The sequence below is a fragment of the Ochotona princeps genome, chromosome 1 (genome assembly GCF_030435755.1).
Source record: "Ochotona princeps isolate mOchPri1 chromosome 1, mOchPri1.hap1, whole genome shotgun sequence".
Lineage (NCBI taxonomy): Eukaryota > Metazoa > Chordata > Mammalia > Lagomorpha > Ochotonidae > Ochotona > Ochotona princeps.
In genome coordinates this window covers 50262356-50277795 of record NC_080832.1, presented here as the reverse complement: position 1 = coordinate 50277795, position 15440 = coordinate 50262356, and the positions used below count along the sequence as shown (strand labels likewise).

Here is a 15440-nt window from a genome sequence, read left to right as displayed (position 1 = left end):
TGGTTCCGGCTGGGGTTTTTCGTCAGAAGTGCCGCGCAAGTGCACTGGCGTCTCGCCGTTACCATAGCGACTGGGCCTCCGTACCGCCGATCTTCTAGGCTTTGTAAACATCTTTGAGTATCGGCAGTTCCTGAGGCCAGGGTAACTGGATGCTTAGTTAGATTTTGGAGTGGATTTAAAACCTGTGTGTCATTCGTGGGGATGGGAAGTGATATCCAATATTTAATTCACGGTGTCAGCTGCCTGGGCATGGGATCAAATTTCGTTTATTATAGCTGCACGGGACGCCGCGTTAACATCTCTTGCCAACCAGTGCTTGATTCTGATAGAAAACCAAGGCAGTGAGCACAAGGCAATCCCAGACAGACATGTCCGAACACAGCAGAAAGTAGATGGTTACACACTCAGATGAAAATGGTTGGGGAATGTGAAATAGTTCCACCGTTAACCTCCAGTTCCTCTGGGAGGAGTCCAAAGAAATCGACCCAGATCACACTATGAGAGGTTTACAATCAAATTAGACACCCCCTCCCCCCACACACATCAGTGGACTGTGATGGTGTGTGGCAAAGACTTTAAGTGAAACAGGGTTCAGTGGATGAGGATGTAAATGAGTAAATAAATAGCAAGTGGAAGTGATGGGATTAAGCCAGTCATTTAATGGGGACACAGTGTCTGGAAACTTCTCTTCATCAGATTAGATCAGATTTAAGTATGCATTTCTTTAAAGAAATTAATGCTTAAACAAACCGGAGGACCATAAAAAAATAAGTCTACTCTATTTAATACAAGGTTAAGTTCTATCCTCTATTAATGTGGCAGTGTGAATCATGATATTTGATAGATTAGAGCACTATTCCTTTGACAAGACAAATAGTAGTTATTATATATCTCACGTAGCAGTTCAATTTGAAATGATTTGAAATGATTTCCATTTGAATAGTCTCATCTTGATATTTTTATGCAGCTTTTTTTTAAACTTACTTATGTAAAAGATAAGAGTTATGGAGGTTGAGGATGAGGGAGAAAGAGAGAGGTGTTCCCTCTGCTGGTTCTCCCCCCAAATGTCTGCAAGTACTAGGACTGCCCTGAAGCCAGGAACCTAGAACTTCATTTGGCCTTCCCATATGAATGGCAGGGTCCCAGATACTTGGGCCAGCTTCTCCTTTCTAGGCATAGTGGCAAGGAGCTGGATTGGAAGTGCAGCTGCCAAGGCTTGAGCTGGTTCCCATATGGGATGCTGGCACTGCAAGTGGTGGTTTAACCAGCTATGCCACATTGCCCCCTGCTAACAGCTTTTGATGAAGAAAATAGTCACAATTTCAGGATTTACTTTTTTTTTAAGATTTATTTTTTTTATTGCAAAGTCAGATATACACAGAGAGGATGAGAGACAGAAAGGAAGATCTTCTGTCTGATGATTCACTCCCCAAGTGACCGCAACAGCAGGTGCTGTGCTAATCCGAAGCCAGGAGTCAGGAACTTCTTTCGGGTCTCCCACACGGGTGCAGGATCCCAAGACTTTGGGCTGTCCTCGACTGCTTTTCCAGGCCACAAGCAGGGAGCTGGATGGGAAGTGGAGCTGCTGGGATTAGAACCAGTGCTCATATGGGAACCTGGCGTGTTCAAGGCGAGGACTTTAGCTGTTAGGCCACCATGCTGGACCCTCTGGGTTTACTCTTAAGTGTTAACTATTGAGCAGTCAGTGGAAGAGCTGCAGCCACATGCTTGGGGACTTGATGTTGAAGTGTCTCTATGAAGTTTCCACCATTTGTGAATCTCTATATAGCTTGTAGGCAGTGGTGTGCATGCATTTGGATCAATGGACGGCAGTGACAGTTCATCAGTAGTCTGACCTCTTATATGTATAATGTGCAGTCATTAGTCCTTCCTAGTCATTATTCCCAAAGCCCTACTTGGAAAAGAAGTTTTATCAAGGAAGCGCTAGCAAGTCTCATGAGAACTTCACTTCTGGAAAGAAACATGCTGAAATGTGATTCTACTTAGGAGTGAGGGAGAAGCTTACAGATCAGCCACTTGAGGACTGCAGTGTGCGCAAACCAAGACGATTATGCTTCTGTAGCTTTTCACCTTGTCATTTAAGTATGACTCAAATTTATGGGCACTCTATTTTGATTCATGTTTGCCCATTACTGTTTGTGTCTACCTGCTGCTCATCTCTTTCTCATGTAATTTGACAAGCACAGTCAGTAACCGGTAAGTAATGAACATTCTCCTTAGCATTTAAGCTCTTTAGGTAAATCATCTGCCTTCTGGGTTATCGCAGAGTTTTCTAAAAGTTTTGTGATTGGGTAGCAGGCATCATGTCCTTTTAACTTCCTGCAATGCTTTCTTTGTCAGCTGTTACTTGTCAACTAAGATAATGATATATTTTAGGTTTTCTTATGCTAGAACCTAACTCTGAACTTAAATCTTTGTACATCAGGGCAAACTCTTCTATGCTGTGAAACAACATGTGGTATGTGTCCATTGATGACTGTCTGGGGATGATTAGCTATCATTATTTGGTTCATTATGGTTTGTCTTATTTTAAATTGACAGACAATATATATTCATAGGGTATAGTTGATGCTTTGATACATGTGTGGAATGATTAAATTGAACTAATGACTATCACCAAATATATCTTTTTGTGATAAGAGCATTTAAAAAACTGCCACTTTATAATTTAAAGTGTGTAATATATTATTATTAACTATAATCATGCTATACAATATATCAAGTTTATTCTGCCTGATTACAATTTTATACCATAAACATCTCCCTACTCCTCTTTCCCTTAGGCTTACTTCCTTAGGGTGGATATGTACTGGAAAGTGGGACTGCAAGATAAAATGGTGATTCTATTTTTAGTTTTTTTGGAGGAAATCCTATATTTTTTTTTAAAGATTTATTTTATTTTCATTACAAAGTCAGATATACTGAGAGGAGGAGAGATAGAGAGGAAGTGGAGCTGCCGGGATCAGAACCAGCGGCCACATGGGATCAAGGTGAGGACCTCAGCCACTAGGCCACGCTGCCAAGCCCAAGAAATCCTATATCATTTTATGTAATGGTTTTATTAATTTATATACCTGACAAAGTTGGAGAAGAATGTTCTTTATCCACATCCTTGTGAACACTTTTTTTCTCTTTTGGATAATGTTCATTATAATAGATACAGATCGAAATATATGCCCTTGTGATATTAATTTGCATTTTTCTGATGATTAGTGGTACTTGACATTTTTCATGTATCTGTTGGCCATTTGTGTGTCTTCTTTTGACATTTTTATTCAAGTCCCTTGATAATTTTCAAACTGTACTTTTTTTCTTATTACTGAGTTTTTAGTTCTTTTATAAATTATTTAGGTCTTTCAGATGCATGGTGGTTGTCTCTGTAGTTTTTAATTCTTTCCTTTGCCTCAGAAGTTTTTTAGTTGGCTACAACTCCATTAGTCTATTTTCACATTTATTTGTACTTTCAGGGATCATACAGCAGAAGTCATTGCCCAAACCAATGTTGCGACGCATCTATCCTAGGTTTTCTTCAAGTACCTTTAGATTATTAGGGTCTTACGTTTAAATATTTACCTTTGGGTTGATTTTTGTGTTTGATATGAAATACATTTGAGGATCTTACAATGACACTGAATTGTTGCTCGTAATTCATTACTAAAACTAATTACCTAGACCAAGAGTTGTGATTTCTAGGTGGCAGCAAGCCTGACGTCTTTGATACACGTGGATCCGTTCTGCCCAAGGATTCTCAGCTGTTGGATCAGAATACAGCAACTGAGATGGAATCCTCAAAAATGTTATCTGATCTCTTTCTCTTATTCTGTGTAATCCCCTCTCCTTGAGTTTGGGCTGAACATAGTTGTTGTGGGCTAAGGAGCTGATTAGTGCTCCTTAGGCTGAGCAGAAACAGGAACAGGAACTGGGTTTGTGGCTAAAAACACCTAGACTAATTGGACTTATCTGTATCCAATATCCTGCTAAATGAGGATGTGGAGGGAAGAGTATATAAGGAGAGGTGAAGGAGCCATAAAGAGAGACTTTGCAGAGACTTACCATCACTGGTCTCCTGTAGGTGCTTCATCCCCAGACCCTCTCCCTGTCCAAGTTACTGGCTCTGCTGGCTGGAGCACATAGTGACTAATTTCTGGTTAACAATTATCAAACAAAACCAATGACTACTCTAAATTGAGGAGATAGAGTTGACAGTTATGGGAGAACAAGGCAGCTATCCTTTGCAGGGAAGGACATTCAAACAGCCATGAATATGCTATAAATATTCAAGAAGGCAGGTAGAAGAATGAGCAGGTGAGAAAGAGATCAAGGAACATAAAAAAGAGATCCAGGGAGCAGGCATTTGGCTAGTGGTTAAGATGCTCATGTCATCTTAAAGTGCCTGGGTTCAGCTTATGGCTCTGCTTGCAATTTCAACTTCTTGCCTCTGCAAATCTTTGCATGAAACAAATGATTGTTAAAGTAGTTGATCCCTGCAACCCGTGTGGGAGGCTTGGAATGAGTTCTCAGCCCTTTGATTCATACTAGCTAGACCTGGATGTTACAGACACTACAGAGTGAAGTAGTGGCCAGGACCCTTCTTCCTCCACCTCTCTTTCTCTTTTTGTCCCTCCATCCCTCTCTTTTTGCCCCTTGAATAGATAATTTAAAAAAGAGAATCAAGATAAACTTTAAAAGACGAAGCACAGGGCCCAGCACCGTGGTCTAGCGGCCAAAGTCCTCACCTTGAACATGCCAGGATCCCATATGAGCACTGGTTCTAATCCCAGCAGCTCCACTTCCCAACCAGCTCCCTGCTTGTGGCCTGGGAAAGCAGTTGAGGGTGGCCCAAGGCTTTGGGACCTTGCACCCGTGTGGGAGACCCGGAAGAAGATCTGGGCTCCTGGCTTCGGATTAGCACAGCACCGACCATTGCGGTCACTTGGGGAGTGAATCATCGGATGGAAGATATTTCTCTCGGTCTCTCCTCCTCTCTGTGTATATCTGACTTTGCAATAAAAATAAATAAATCTTAAACAAAAAGTGAAGTACAGTGTCTAAGATGAAAAGTGGGTGAACTTAAAAGCAGATAAGACATTGCCAAAGAAACTAGTAGCAATCTTAACAACAGCAATAAAAACCAGCAGAAACTGAAGAATAAAATATTTAAAAAGAAAGGATCAACTGTGGTACAAGTTCAGAAGCAAAGAGCAAAACATGCTTGAAAATGTAACAATTCTGCCAACCAGATAATTCCTTATATAGAACAATTTATTCCTGACAAATGATCTTTTGAGGCACATGTGGAACATTTACTAAGTATGTATGGACATAAAACAAATGTCAGTATATTTAAAAGGATCTAAATTCTGCAAAGAATATTCTCTGACAAACAAATCTAGTTAGAAATCAATTACCAAAACCAGAATAGTTCCAAATTCCTAATGCTGAACAATAGTTGTAAATAACTAATATATCAAAGAAGGAAATATAAATCAAATTTCCTTTAACTTATAAAAGTAAACATTTGAAACTTCAAAATTTGTAGAAGGCAGTTGAACTACTACTGTGATTATAATTTATATCATTAAAATGCTTACATTTTAAGAGAAGAAAAATCTCAAGTCAATGATCTATGCTTCCAACTTAAGAACACAGAAGCAGAAAAGCAAATTAAGCCCAAGCTCAGGAGAAGAAAGGAAACTGTGAAGATTGGAAATCAAGTAAGTAGAAAACCTAATAGAGAAAGCTTGATGAGACCTAAATATATGCCCTGAAAAGTTAAAATCCTTTGGTGGGTTTCCTTGCTCATAAGACAAAGTCTAAAAAAATATTTGCTTTAGGTTCGAGTTTCTGCATGGTTTGGCCTGCACTGATTTCACTGTTTCACACTGTCTTGTTTATTTCCTGTGATGCAGTTAGTCTGAGCTCTGGAGCCGTTGCCATCTTCTCTACTGGCACATGACTTTGTGCATGCTGTTTTCTCAGTTTGCACACTCCCCAACTGGTCTCCAGTTTCTTTCTCTCCTCCCTGTTTTCACTGACTGACTGCCTACTCCTTTTTATCTAGATTTGATGGCTTGGTCTAACAAATTCTTCCTTCATCTAAAACTCCACTGAAATTGGAACTGTGCTTATTTTTTTTTCACTATCTTACCTGTTACACATAAAAATTGCTTGGTTAAGAAGATGAACTACGCTCGGATCCCGAACCCAGTCCGCCATGTGCCCATGGCTCATGGCGGGCTGGGCCCGGACATGCCTGGGTGCGGCCTGCTTCCTTCTGGGGTGAGTACGCCGAGGGGGGAGGCCTCCGTGACTGGGCATGTCCGGGACCCACCCAACACCCTCATTGGGTGGTGGGTGAACGGGATTGGGGAGGGGCGCAACCTCGGGCCTGCAGGATTCAACTTCCGGCTGCCAGAGGCGAGCCGAGGGCTGCGGGAGAGGACGTCTAGCTCGGATCCCGAACCCAGTCCGCCATGTGCCCATGGCTCATGGCGGGCTGGGCCAGGGCGGCCAGTGCGCCATTTGGCGCCAGGCTGTGCCTACTGGCCGCCCGGCCGGGGAGCTCTGGGGTATTGGACATCTGAATCACTGCTGAGATAGCTCTAGAGTGACCCCACTGTTTCTGGGATCTGAGTCAATCCTAAAGATTCCCAATGCCAGTAACTCTTCCTTTGAAGAACTTCCAATCCCTTAACAATGCTGAGCTTTGAACACCTATCAAGTAAAAAATAAGCTCCGGCTTGTGTAGCAGGCTCGCACCTAATGGTCCTCGGAGCAACCACGTGCAGGTGTGTGATTTACAGCTAGGAACGGTCCCAATCTGGGAAGCCACAGCTGGGATGAGGTTCCCACCAAGGGGTGTATGTGCTGGAATGGGGGCTGCGTTCTATCTAGGAAACAGTTGCAGTCACCCGAGGCACTAGTGTGGGCTGGGATTGGATGCACCAGGCCGGTTCAGATCCCAACACCATCTGGTGTTATGGAGAAACAGGGTAGATGTGGGACTGACTAGGCTGGGTCTCAATCCCCTTCTGAGCCATGTGTGAGCTGTATGTGGGTATGGACGAGCCATGGCTGGGCTGAAACATCCAACAACAAGAGTCAGAATGGGGTGAAAGCCAGCCAGGAAAAGCCACTGTTCCTGCTAGGACAGGAGGTGAACTGAGTAGGGTTGGCTCAAGAACCCCCTGGCAAGCGCAAAATCTGGCATTGGGAGGGGTTCTGATGGAGGAGCCTGGGCAACTCCTCTGGCAGGACACAGTCCCTGCAGGTAAGCGCGAGAAGCATGATTGGAAACAGCCCAGAATAGGCCATGGAAAGTTTCCCACTGGCATGCATTCGGCATGGGTCAGGAGCAGGCCAGGCTGAATCAGTTCATGTCATCCTCTGGCAAATCCGATCACCAGAACAGAGTGTGGAATGGGCCGGGTTTGGTTGCGACAAAACCAGTACACATTCTGGAACGCCAGGGCGTGGTTGCCTGTACTGGATATGAATGCAACACCCATCCAGCACACGTGAGATCCAGGAAGGGAGGGGCAGAGCTGGCGGGGGGGTTAAGGGGCTGGTCCCCTCGCTGGACAACCACTCCCACTGGAGAGTGTTGGCTGGGATAGAGACAGACACGACTAAGCAAGGCTACAACACCTGTGCGCTGCATGTGGACAAGATCAGGGCCACAGCATCAGCTGGCAGAAGCTGGCACTGGGGACTAATTCTGTCGAGTCAAATCACAGAACCACCTAAAGAGTGCATAAACCGGGACAGAGAGACCTGGGAGGGAAAAAGTGGGTTCCCCCTTCTTGGGTCACTATTCCCGTGGGAGGGCATGAAAACTAGGACGGGGGCTGGGATGGCTAGACAGAGGCACTCAACAACATCTGTGAGGGCTGGATGGTTGAGTCGATTAGATAGAACTAAGCTTTAATACCCATTGACAAGTACCAGAGCCAAATGGGATGGGGGACAGACTGGTCTTCTGCTACACAAATTGGCAAACCAGGGTAGGGGGCAGGCTTGGTGGGGGTTATTGTGGGTCGCCCCGACTAGGCTGCAGCTCCCACTGGTTGATGTAAGGGCCGAACCAGACTGGACTGCAACACCCATTGGTTCCAGTGCAACTCGGGACTGAAAACAGAACCAACACAGCAATTGCAACCACCAGCTGATCAGGGTGATGGACTGTGCCGGGCCCTGTGCTTGCTAGAACATACAAGAATCTGGTCTGGGAATACCTCAAAGTATCTTTGGAGATCTCCCCACTTGAACTGCTGGACTCAGAATTCTAACCAAGAAAAGACAGAAGACAGAATAGGACAATCATTCATCTCAGCTACATGTTGGCAGCGAAATATGGGACAAATGGAGACTTCATGATGGACCATATCAATCAGTGGACCACCTCATCGAGCGAAACTGGCAGTGACTCATAACTGGAGAACTATTAACTCCACTTGAGCACATATCTCAGAGCATGCCCCACATATGGGACTTGGGGTGGGCGGGAAACCGGGTGGGGCTTCTCCCTCAATATCCCCTTTTACCTCAGATACATGATGGAAACAATATGGACATAATAGCATTGCCCACCTCCCTATCCCCCTGAACCTTTTTTTTTTTTTTTCCTTCTCTTTCTTGATTTTCCTTCAACTATAGTTAACTATGTAAAGATTGTCAACAACAATACAATAAAATGGATTATATAAAAAAAAAAAAAAAAAAGAAGATGAACTACAAGAATATTCCATTTGTAGGTATTTTACTTTATAGCCGTAATGACATAGAATGAGACTCATGTCTCCATGCTCTAATATCAAGAATTGTACAAAAAGATAAGAAAGCTAGTATTGGTTGAACTCTTGTATCCTAACTACTCTCTCTGTACATGCTGTATGTTTTATTCTTCACAACTGAAAAGATTATCAACAATTTAAAGACAAACATTTGGTGATTTACTCTGAATTTCAGAGCTAATTTGGCATCAAAATTCAAACTGATGCCTATACTATCAATTTTTTCCATTGTTTTCTTTCCCATTCATGTATAGTCTTTAAAAAAAAAAGTAACTTGTAATCCTAAGTACCAAATGTTTCAGCCTTAGTAATACATTAGCTAACAATGACCAGTGATTATTTCAGTTTGTTTAACTGTGACACAGTTAAATGGTTCTTCTATACTGCAATTGTGATCATGTCTTCACAGATAGCACCCTAGTAAGAAAAAGAGGTAGAGGCAAGCTTTTATTTTAATATCAACTTAATTTTTCTGTAAAATGCCGATTACCTGTAACATATATTTTATGAAAACATGAGAGTGGGAACCTCGAAAAAAATGTTTAAAAAGATGTAAGTCAAAAATGCTCACTAACATGTCACAGGCAGGAAAATTGAAAAGCTATTTGGCTGAAGAGTAAGTAATTTTCTTATTTGAGAACTAAACTTGGTCATTTATAAGTAGAAAGACAATTCTGACAGTGAGGTAAACTGTTGATATAGAAGCCAAGAATAAGTTGGAGGAAAGGCAGCTAGAGGAGTGCAAAGATGGTATGAGTGGAGCGGTGAGTAGCTCAGGTCCAGAGAACAGAAAATTGAGGGCAGTGCAAGATGTGTTCTTCCTCTAGCAAGAGTTATTATCCTTGACATTTGAAGATTTTAAGGCTCATTTGAGGAAACAGGGAAGAAGAGGTGTTGTCCAGGTTTTAGACAGACTGTAGAACCCAACGTTAGAAGTTTTGAGGTTGGAAAGGTGCGGTTAGGATTTGAAGGATCAAGGTGGGAAGAGGATATATGTAGATTAGATTATATTTGGGTTTTTAAAAGGGAAAGCTTATTAGGAGGATGATGACGTGTAAATAGGGACATTCAAACATTAATGAAAAACTTGAATTATGAAGAAGCTGTGAGTAAAATTCAACAGTTTTGCATCAGAATGAATTTATCTTGTAATTACATTTTCCACTAGCACTGTGGACTATGGTAAAATGAAAAGCATCGCAAGTGTGATTTTGTGAGCATTGATTAGTGAAGGTCTTTATTCATAGGTAAACATATTTGATATTGGAAAGTACAACAGCAAGAAAAAACCCTCAAAAAGCTTTATAGACATTTAATTTTTAGGAAAATTTCAGTTTGTTGCTGGAGCTATGAACTGAGACATTTGATTCTTTAGCACAGAAGAAACTATGGGAAAGAATCTTCTGATGTCATAATTTCTGGGTGTCTCTGGAACGTTTGATCATCATCCTTCGGCAGGTGCCTTCTATGGACAGTCAGTAAAAGTGGTCGATTTATTCACCTCTACAAAAATCAGACTTGGCCTATTTTGGTAAGTTCATATATCCTTGATCAAGTTAACTAAAACTTACTTTTGTAGATAGGTAGTTTACTCACTCAGAGTTTACTATGGATTTGGCAAAGCATCATTGAGCAAAGCACTTCTTTCTTGGTAACAGACACAGGTGGTAGAAATAATTGTATAATATTGAAATGCTCAATCCTTATTAATTCAGTTTTATTGTCACCACCAATAAGTATTTACTCATTAGGCACAGAATACTATCAGATGTAGAAAAGAGTTGTAAGACATCTTTCATTTTTCTTATATTGTGAGAGTTATTAGTTAAAGACATGAAGATTCTCTCAATGAGTTATCGAGTGTTCACTTGATACTAACAGCTGCTTAGATATTAAGGATTCATTAATATCAAACACAGACATGGAATTGGATGGGTAGTAAACAAAAGCACTCACTAGCAGCTCAGTGGCTTTCAGCAGGAGACCAATTTGCCTTTCTCTCTCACCAGGGTACGTTTAGTAATCCCTGGAAACATTTTAAACGGTTAAAACTTTGGGGACAGGTTTTTTTTTTAAAGATTTATTTATTTTCATTACAAAGTCAGATATACAGAGAGGAGGAGAGACAAAGAGCAAGATCTTTCATCCTCTGATTCACTCTCCAAGCAGCCACAATGGGCGGAGCTGCACCACTCTGAAGCCAGGAGCTAGGAACCTCTTCTAGGTCTCTCACATGGATGCAGGGTTCCAAGGCTTTAGGCCACCCTCGAGGGCTTTCCCAGGCCACAAGCAGGGAGCTGGATGGGAAGCCATGACACTGGATTAGAACCGGCACCTAAATGGGATCCTGGCGCATGCAAGGTGAGGACTTTTGCTGCTAGGGTACTGCGCTGGGCCCCTATTGATTCAGTTTTACTAAAGATATTTTGTGCTTATTTGAAAGGTAGAGTGATATGGAGAGACAGACACAGAAACAGAGATCTTCTACCCACTGGATCCTTAATGGTCGGAGCTGCTCCAGTTTGAAACCAGGAGTCTGAGTTCCATCAGGTCTTCAGGATGTGTAACAGGAGGCCAAGCACTTGTGCCATCCTGTGATGCCTTCTCAGGTGCATCAGCAGGGAGGAGATTAGAAATGGAGCAGTCAGGACTTGAACCCGGGCTCTGATCCGGGAAGCGCATTGCAAGTGGCTGGCTGCACCAACATGCAGGCCTCTGGACTTGCTTTATGTTAACCATGGAGCATAGTTTACTTTTATAACTGGTGAGTATTGGTGAGTATTATGCATTTGTTGCAAGGCTTCAAATGGATGTAAGGGCTGGTTATGTATGGTAATATCTTAACACTGTCATAGATTACTTAACATTTTTTTGCAAAATATTTCTAAATGCCTATAACAAAACAGTAAATGAAAAGTCCTAAACAGTTCTGAAGATATCCCTCCACTCCCCAATCATTTTTTCCCTTGTGATCTAGATTTTTGGTGAATTATGCCTTTTCGGTTTGGGACGCAGCCAAGGAGCTTTCCATTGGAAGGAGGAGATTCTTCAGTTGGGCCAGAATTGGGGATGAGCTCCAGTGCTACCTGTAACGGGAAAGAGATATCACCAGCCAGGTAATCTTGTCCTGATAACCTAGGACATAGGTCTTGGTTATCGTAGATACATGCTTTAGCTGATGTTTAATGTTAGCAAGAAGAGAAATCCAGGAATCCAAGCACTGCTGTTATTAAATGAGTGTTAACAGAGTCTGGGTTGTTTTGACATGGAGTCTGTGTGTAAGTATGATAGATCAGTTCTCTGTTTTTGATATATATATGGTTGGGTTGTTGACAGTTTTGAGATTAGATGACAGTTAGTTTAACAAACGTTCACTGCCAATATGTACCTGAGCACTGTGCTAGGCACTAGGATGTAAACAACAAAAACTTGCACTCATTTTTAATATCGTTTTGGCTTTGACTTGACCTTTGGCTGCAAGTCAGCAATAACAGAGAAGAGTCTATGCAACACTTTTTTTTTCAAAATTGACAAAAACTATACCAAGTCAGATTTGTTCTACTTTTCTGCTATTTTCCATTTCAAAACAGTAACTATTACATTGATTTTGCATGGCTTGTAAATATTTGGAAAGGATTTAAGTTTGTTAAAGCAGTGCTTTAAAAATCAGAGTTATTCAAGGATGAAATAGGCTACTTTGGGGAGTAATAAGCTTCTCTTTTGAACAGTTTAAGGCTGGGTAACTGGTGGTGATGTTGGAAATGAAATTCTTACACACTAGATATGTTTTTGGTCTAGGCGTCATTTAACAGCTATTTTAGATCTGACATCCTATCAAGGTTTGACCACTATCTGAAATAGTAGTACCAATTTATATTTTCACAGGTTTTCTAGTTTTAAAACCACTCAGCTGAAGTGAACTTTACGGTGCCTAGAGAAACGATGTGCCATCGTATTATCACTTGTGCTTTTAGCCACGTACTTTTTGCCATTTAGGAAAAAGTCAGCCTTGGTCTAGAGGATTATATTTGTATTTATAACTTCCCTGTAATTAAATGACAGCCACAGTTTCTTTGCACCTAAGTCTGAGATATCTACTGTGTCAGTGTCACTGTGTTATACTTATTTTGTGACATCCAAAGATTTCTTTTTTTTAAAAGATTTATTTTTATTACAAAGTCAGATATACAGAGAGGAGGAGAGATAGAGAGGAAGATCTTCCATCCAATGATTCACTTCCCAAGTGAGCGCAACAGCCGATGCTGTGCTGATCCGAAGCCAGGAGCCAGAAACTTCCTCCAGGTCTCCCACACTGGTACAGGGTCCCAAAGCATTGGGCCGCCCTTGATTGCTTTCTGAGGCCACAAGCAGGGAGCTGGATGGGACGTGGAGCTGCCGGGATTAGAACCAGTGCCCATATGGGATCCTGGCACTTTCAAGGTGAGGACTTTAGCTGTTAGGCCACGCCACTTGGCACGACATCCAAAGATTTCAAAGTCACTTAAAATAATTGGGTATACACTCAAACTTTGTTGCTGTAAAAATATTTCCGATTTAGCACATGTCATTTGTTCTTTTATTCAGGCAACTTCGAAGATGCCCTGGAAGTCATTGCCTGACAATAACTGATGTTCCCATCACTGTCTATGCAACAATGAGAAAGCCGACTGCACAAAGCAGCAAGGAAATGCATCCGAAATAGCACCATGAAGGCTTTTGTAGACGGTTGATTAGGTCAAGGGTAATGGGGCAAGGATCATCTTATAATCTGGTAAAGCAATAAAAGTGTGGCACCGTTGGATGATGACAATAGTTGAAGTACTGATTTTATTATGAAAAGTCTGCAAAATACATCTGGTGATCCCTTATATCTGATAGATAAGGCAGCGATATTTCACAGTTAAGAAGTACTTTAGATATCATTTTGCTCACAGGAGATTATGAACATCAATAACTCAAAAAGAAGTTTAACCTACCATGGTTATCATGCAGGTGAAGCCTCGCCTATTTGATTTTTTTTAAAGATTTATTTATTTTTATTACAAAGTCAGATATACAGAGAGGAGGAGAGACAGAGAGGAAGATCTTCCATCCGATGATTCACTCCCCAGGTGACCGCAATGGCCAATGCTGTGCTGATTCTATTTGATTTTTAACAAATTATTTCAGTATGTCTGTCAAATGTCACTGACAAAGAGGTGATTCCTTAAAAACAGTTATTCTAAATTCCTTATCATGCAGTCATCCAAGTCTTTAGGGATTAGTAACTAGCTTATTTGATGCAGTTCTGTTTCCTTGGCTGATTTTTTATTTTTCTTTCTGCATATTGATACTTGTTGCTGTAGGTAATTAACCCAGTGTTTCCATTCTGGCTTTGGGAGCCTTTTGAGCAGTCTTTCTAGAGATTCAGATTAGGTAGGATGGTAAGGGCCCTAATTCAGTGGGGAACTGAGAGCGTATGCTAATGAGGCATGCTATCTGAGCCAAAAAGGCCAATGGTAAGAGTAGCCTGTTTTGTGCAGAAGTGTGCGAAGTTCTCAATCAGGTTCTTTTGGCAGCCTCAGTAACAGATGAAAATTACATTGTATGTTTCCCCTGTCTCCCCCTTCTTTCAGGGAGTATGTGTTTATTCTTGCTGGTTTTTCATTATTGCCTAGGGACTCCTTCAATCCCTATAACTTCCATGAGTACTGGCCTGGTGACAGGGACCTGGGATTGGGCCTCTGCTGGATTTTACTGTGGTGCACTCAATACTAGATTCCAAGGTAAAGTGCCATGCTTGCTTCTCTCTCCTTCCCGAAGAAGACAGTGTTTTTCTCCATGCTTCAGAAATGCCCGGGCCTTGAGGAATGATGCTTTCTATCCCCTTCAATGTTTCTAGTTATTTTTCAAAAACCAGGTACTCTCTGATATCTTGTCTGGTTTCCCTAGCTCTTGTGAAGGTATTTTTGTGTATGTATAGTTGCTCAAGTTAATGCTTCCATGAAGTGCAGCGAAAGCAGAGCCATCTTACTCACCAGGTGGGGCTTATTCTGAATGCTTAATATGTTTCAAGCTGATTGCCTTTGTTGATTATTGGGTTGCTATGTAGCCGAATCATTTTCCCTTGTATACTCCAAATCATTAATGGGTATCCCTTTATTTATTTATTTTTTTAGTGCAAAGTTACAGAGAGATGGGGAGGCAGAGGGCAGAGACAGGGAAAGGGAGAAAGGCCAGGTCCAATCTAGGAGCCTGAAGCTTCTTCTGGGTTCCCATAGGGGTACAGGGGACCAAGCAATTGGTACATCTTCTGCTGTTTTCCCAGCACATTAACAAGGAGCTAGAACAGAAGTGGAGAAGCCGGGTCTCAAATTGGCATCCATATGGGATACCAGCATGGCAGGCATTGGCTTTACTCACTTTGTTATAATATCAACATCGCTTGCTGTCTTTTGATAATAATGGGTTAAGGAATAATTATATTGAATTAGAAATGGAGCCCTGGAGGTTGTACACTTCAGAATACCCAAAACAGAGTAATGTTTTAGTTCCTGGTTAACAAGTGTTTAAATTTTTTCCATGTGAGATCTGACATTATCTCTTAAATTGATAATAAACTCAAGGCCATGGTTTAGCTCCTAGTTC

At 41.6% G+C, this 15440-nt stretch overlaps 1 protein-coding gene across 2 annotated transcripts; it reads left to right on the top strand.

Annotated features, from left to right (window-relative positions):
* The first annotated feature begins 7 nt into the window (after positions 1-7).
* Positions 8-13623, top strand: FAM229B (family with sequence similarity 229 member B). Of its 2 annotated transcripts, none has more exons than XM_012925568.2 (5): positions 8-141; positions 5621-5735; positions 10194-10344; positions 11791-11929; positions 13398-13623. In XM_012925568.2, the coding sequence occupies exons 4-5, from the start codon at positions 11805-11807 to the stop codon at positions 13513-13515; spliced, it is 243 nt and encodes an 80-aa protein (XP_012781022.2). In that variant the 5' UTR covers positions 8-141; positions 5621-5735; positions 10194-10344; positions 11791-11804; the 3' UTR covers positions 13516-13623. The 2 variants fall into 2 exon arrangements, with proteins under 2 accessions (XP_012781022.2, XP_058513400.1); XM_058657417.1 differs by lacking the exon at positions 8-141 and adding an exon at positions 2840-2858.
* Positions 13624-15440: the final 1817 nt, after the last annotated feature.

Coding starts and splice junctions, on each gene's coding strand:
- FAM229B (XM_012925568.2), top strand. CDS start 11,805: ATGCCTTTTCGGTTTGGGACGCAGCCAAGGAGCTTTCCATTGGAAGGA. Junction 11,930..13,397: donor AAAGAGATATCACCAGCCAG/GTAATCTTGTCC, acceptor TCTTTTATTCAG/GCAACTTCGAAGATGCCCTG.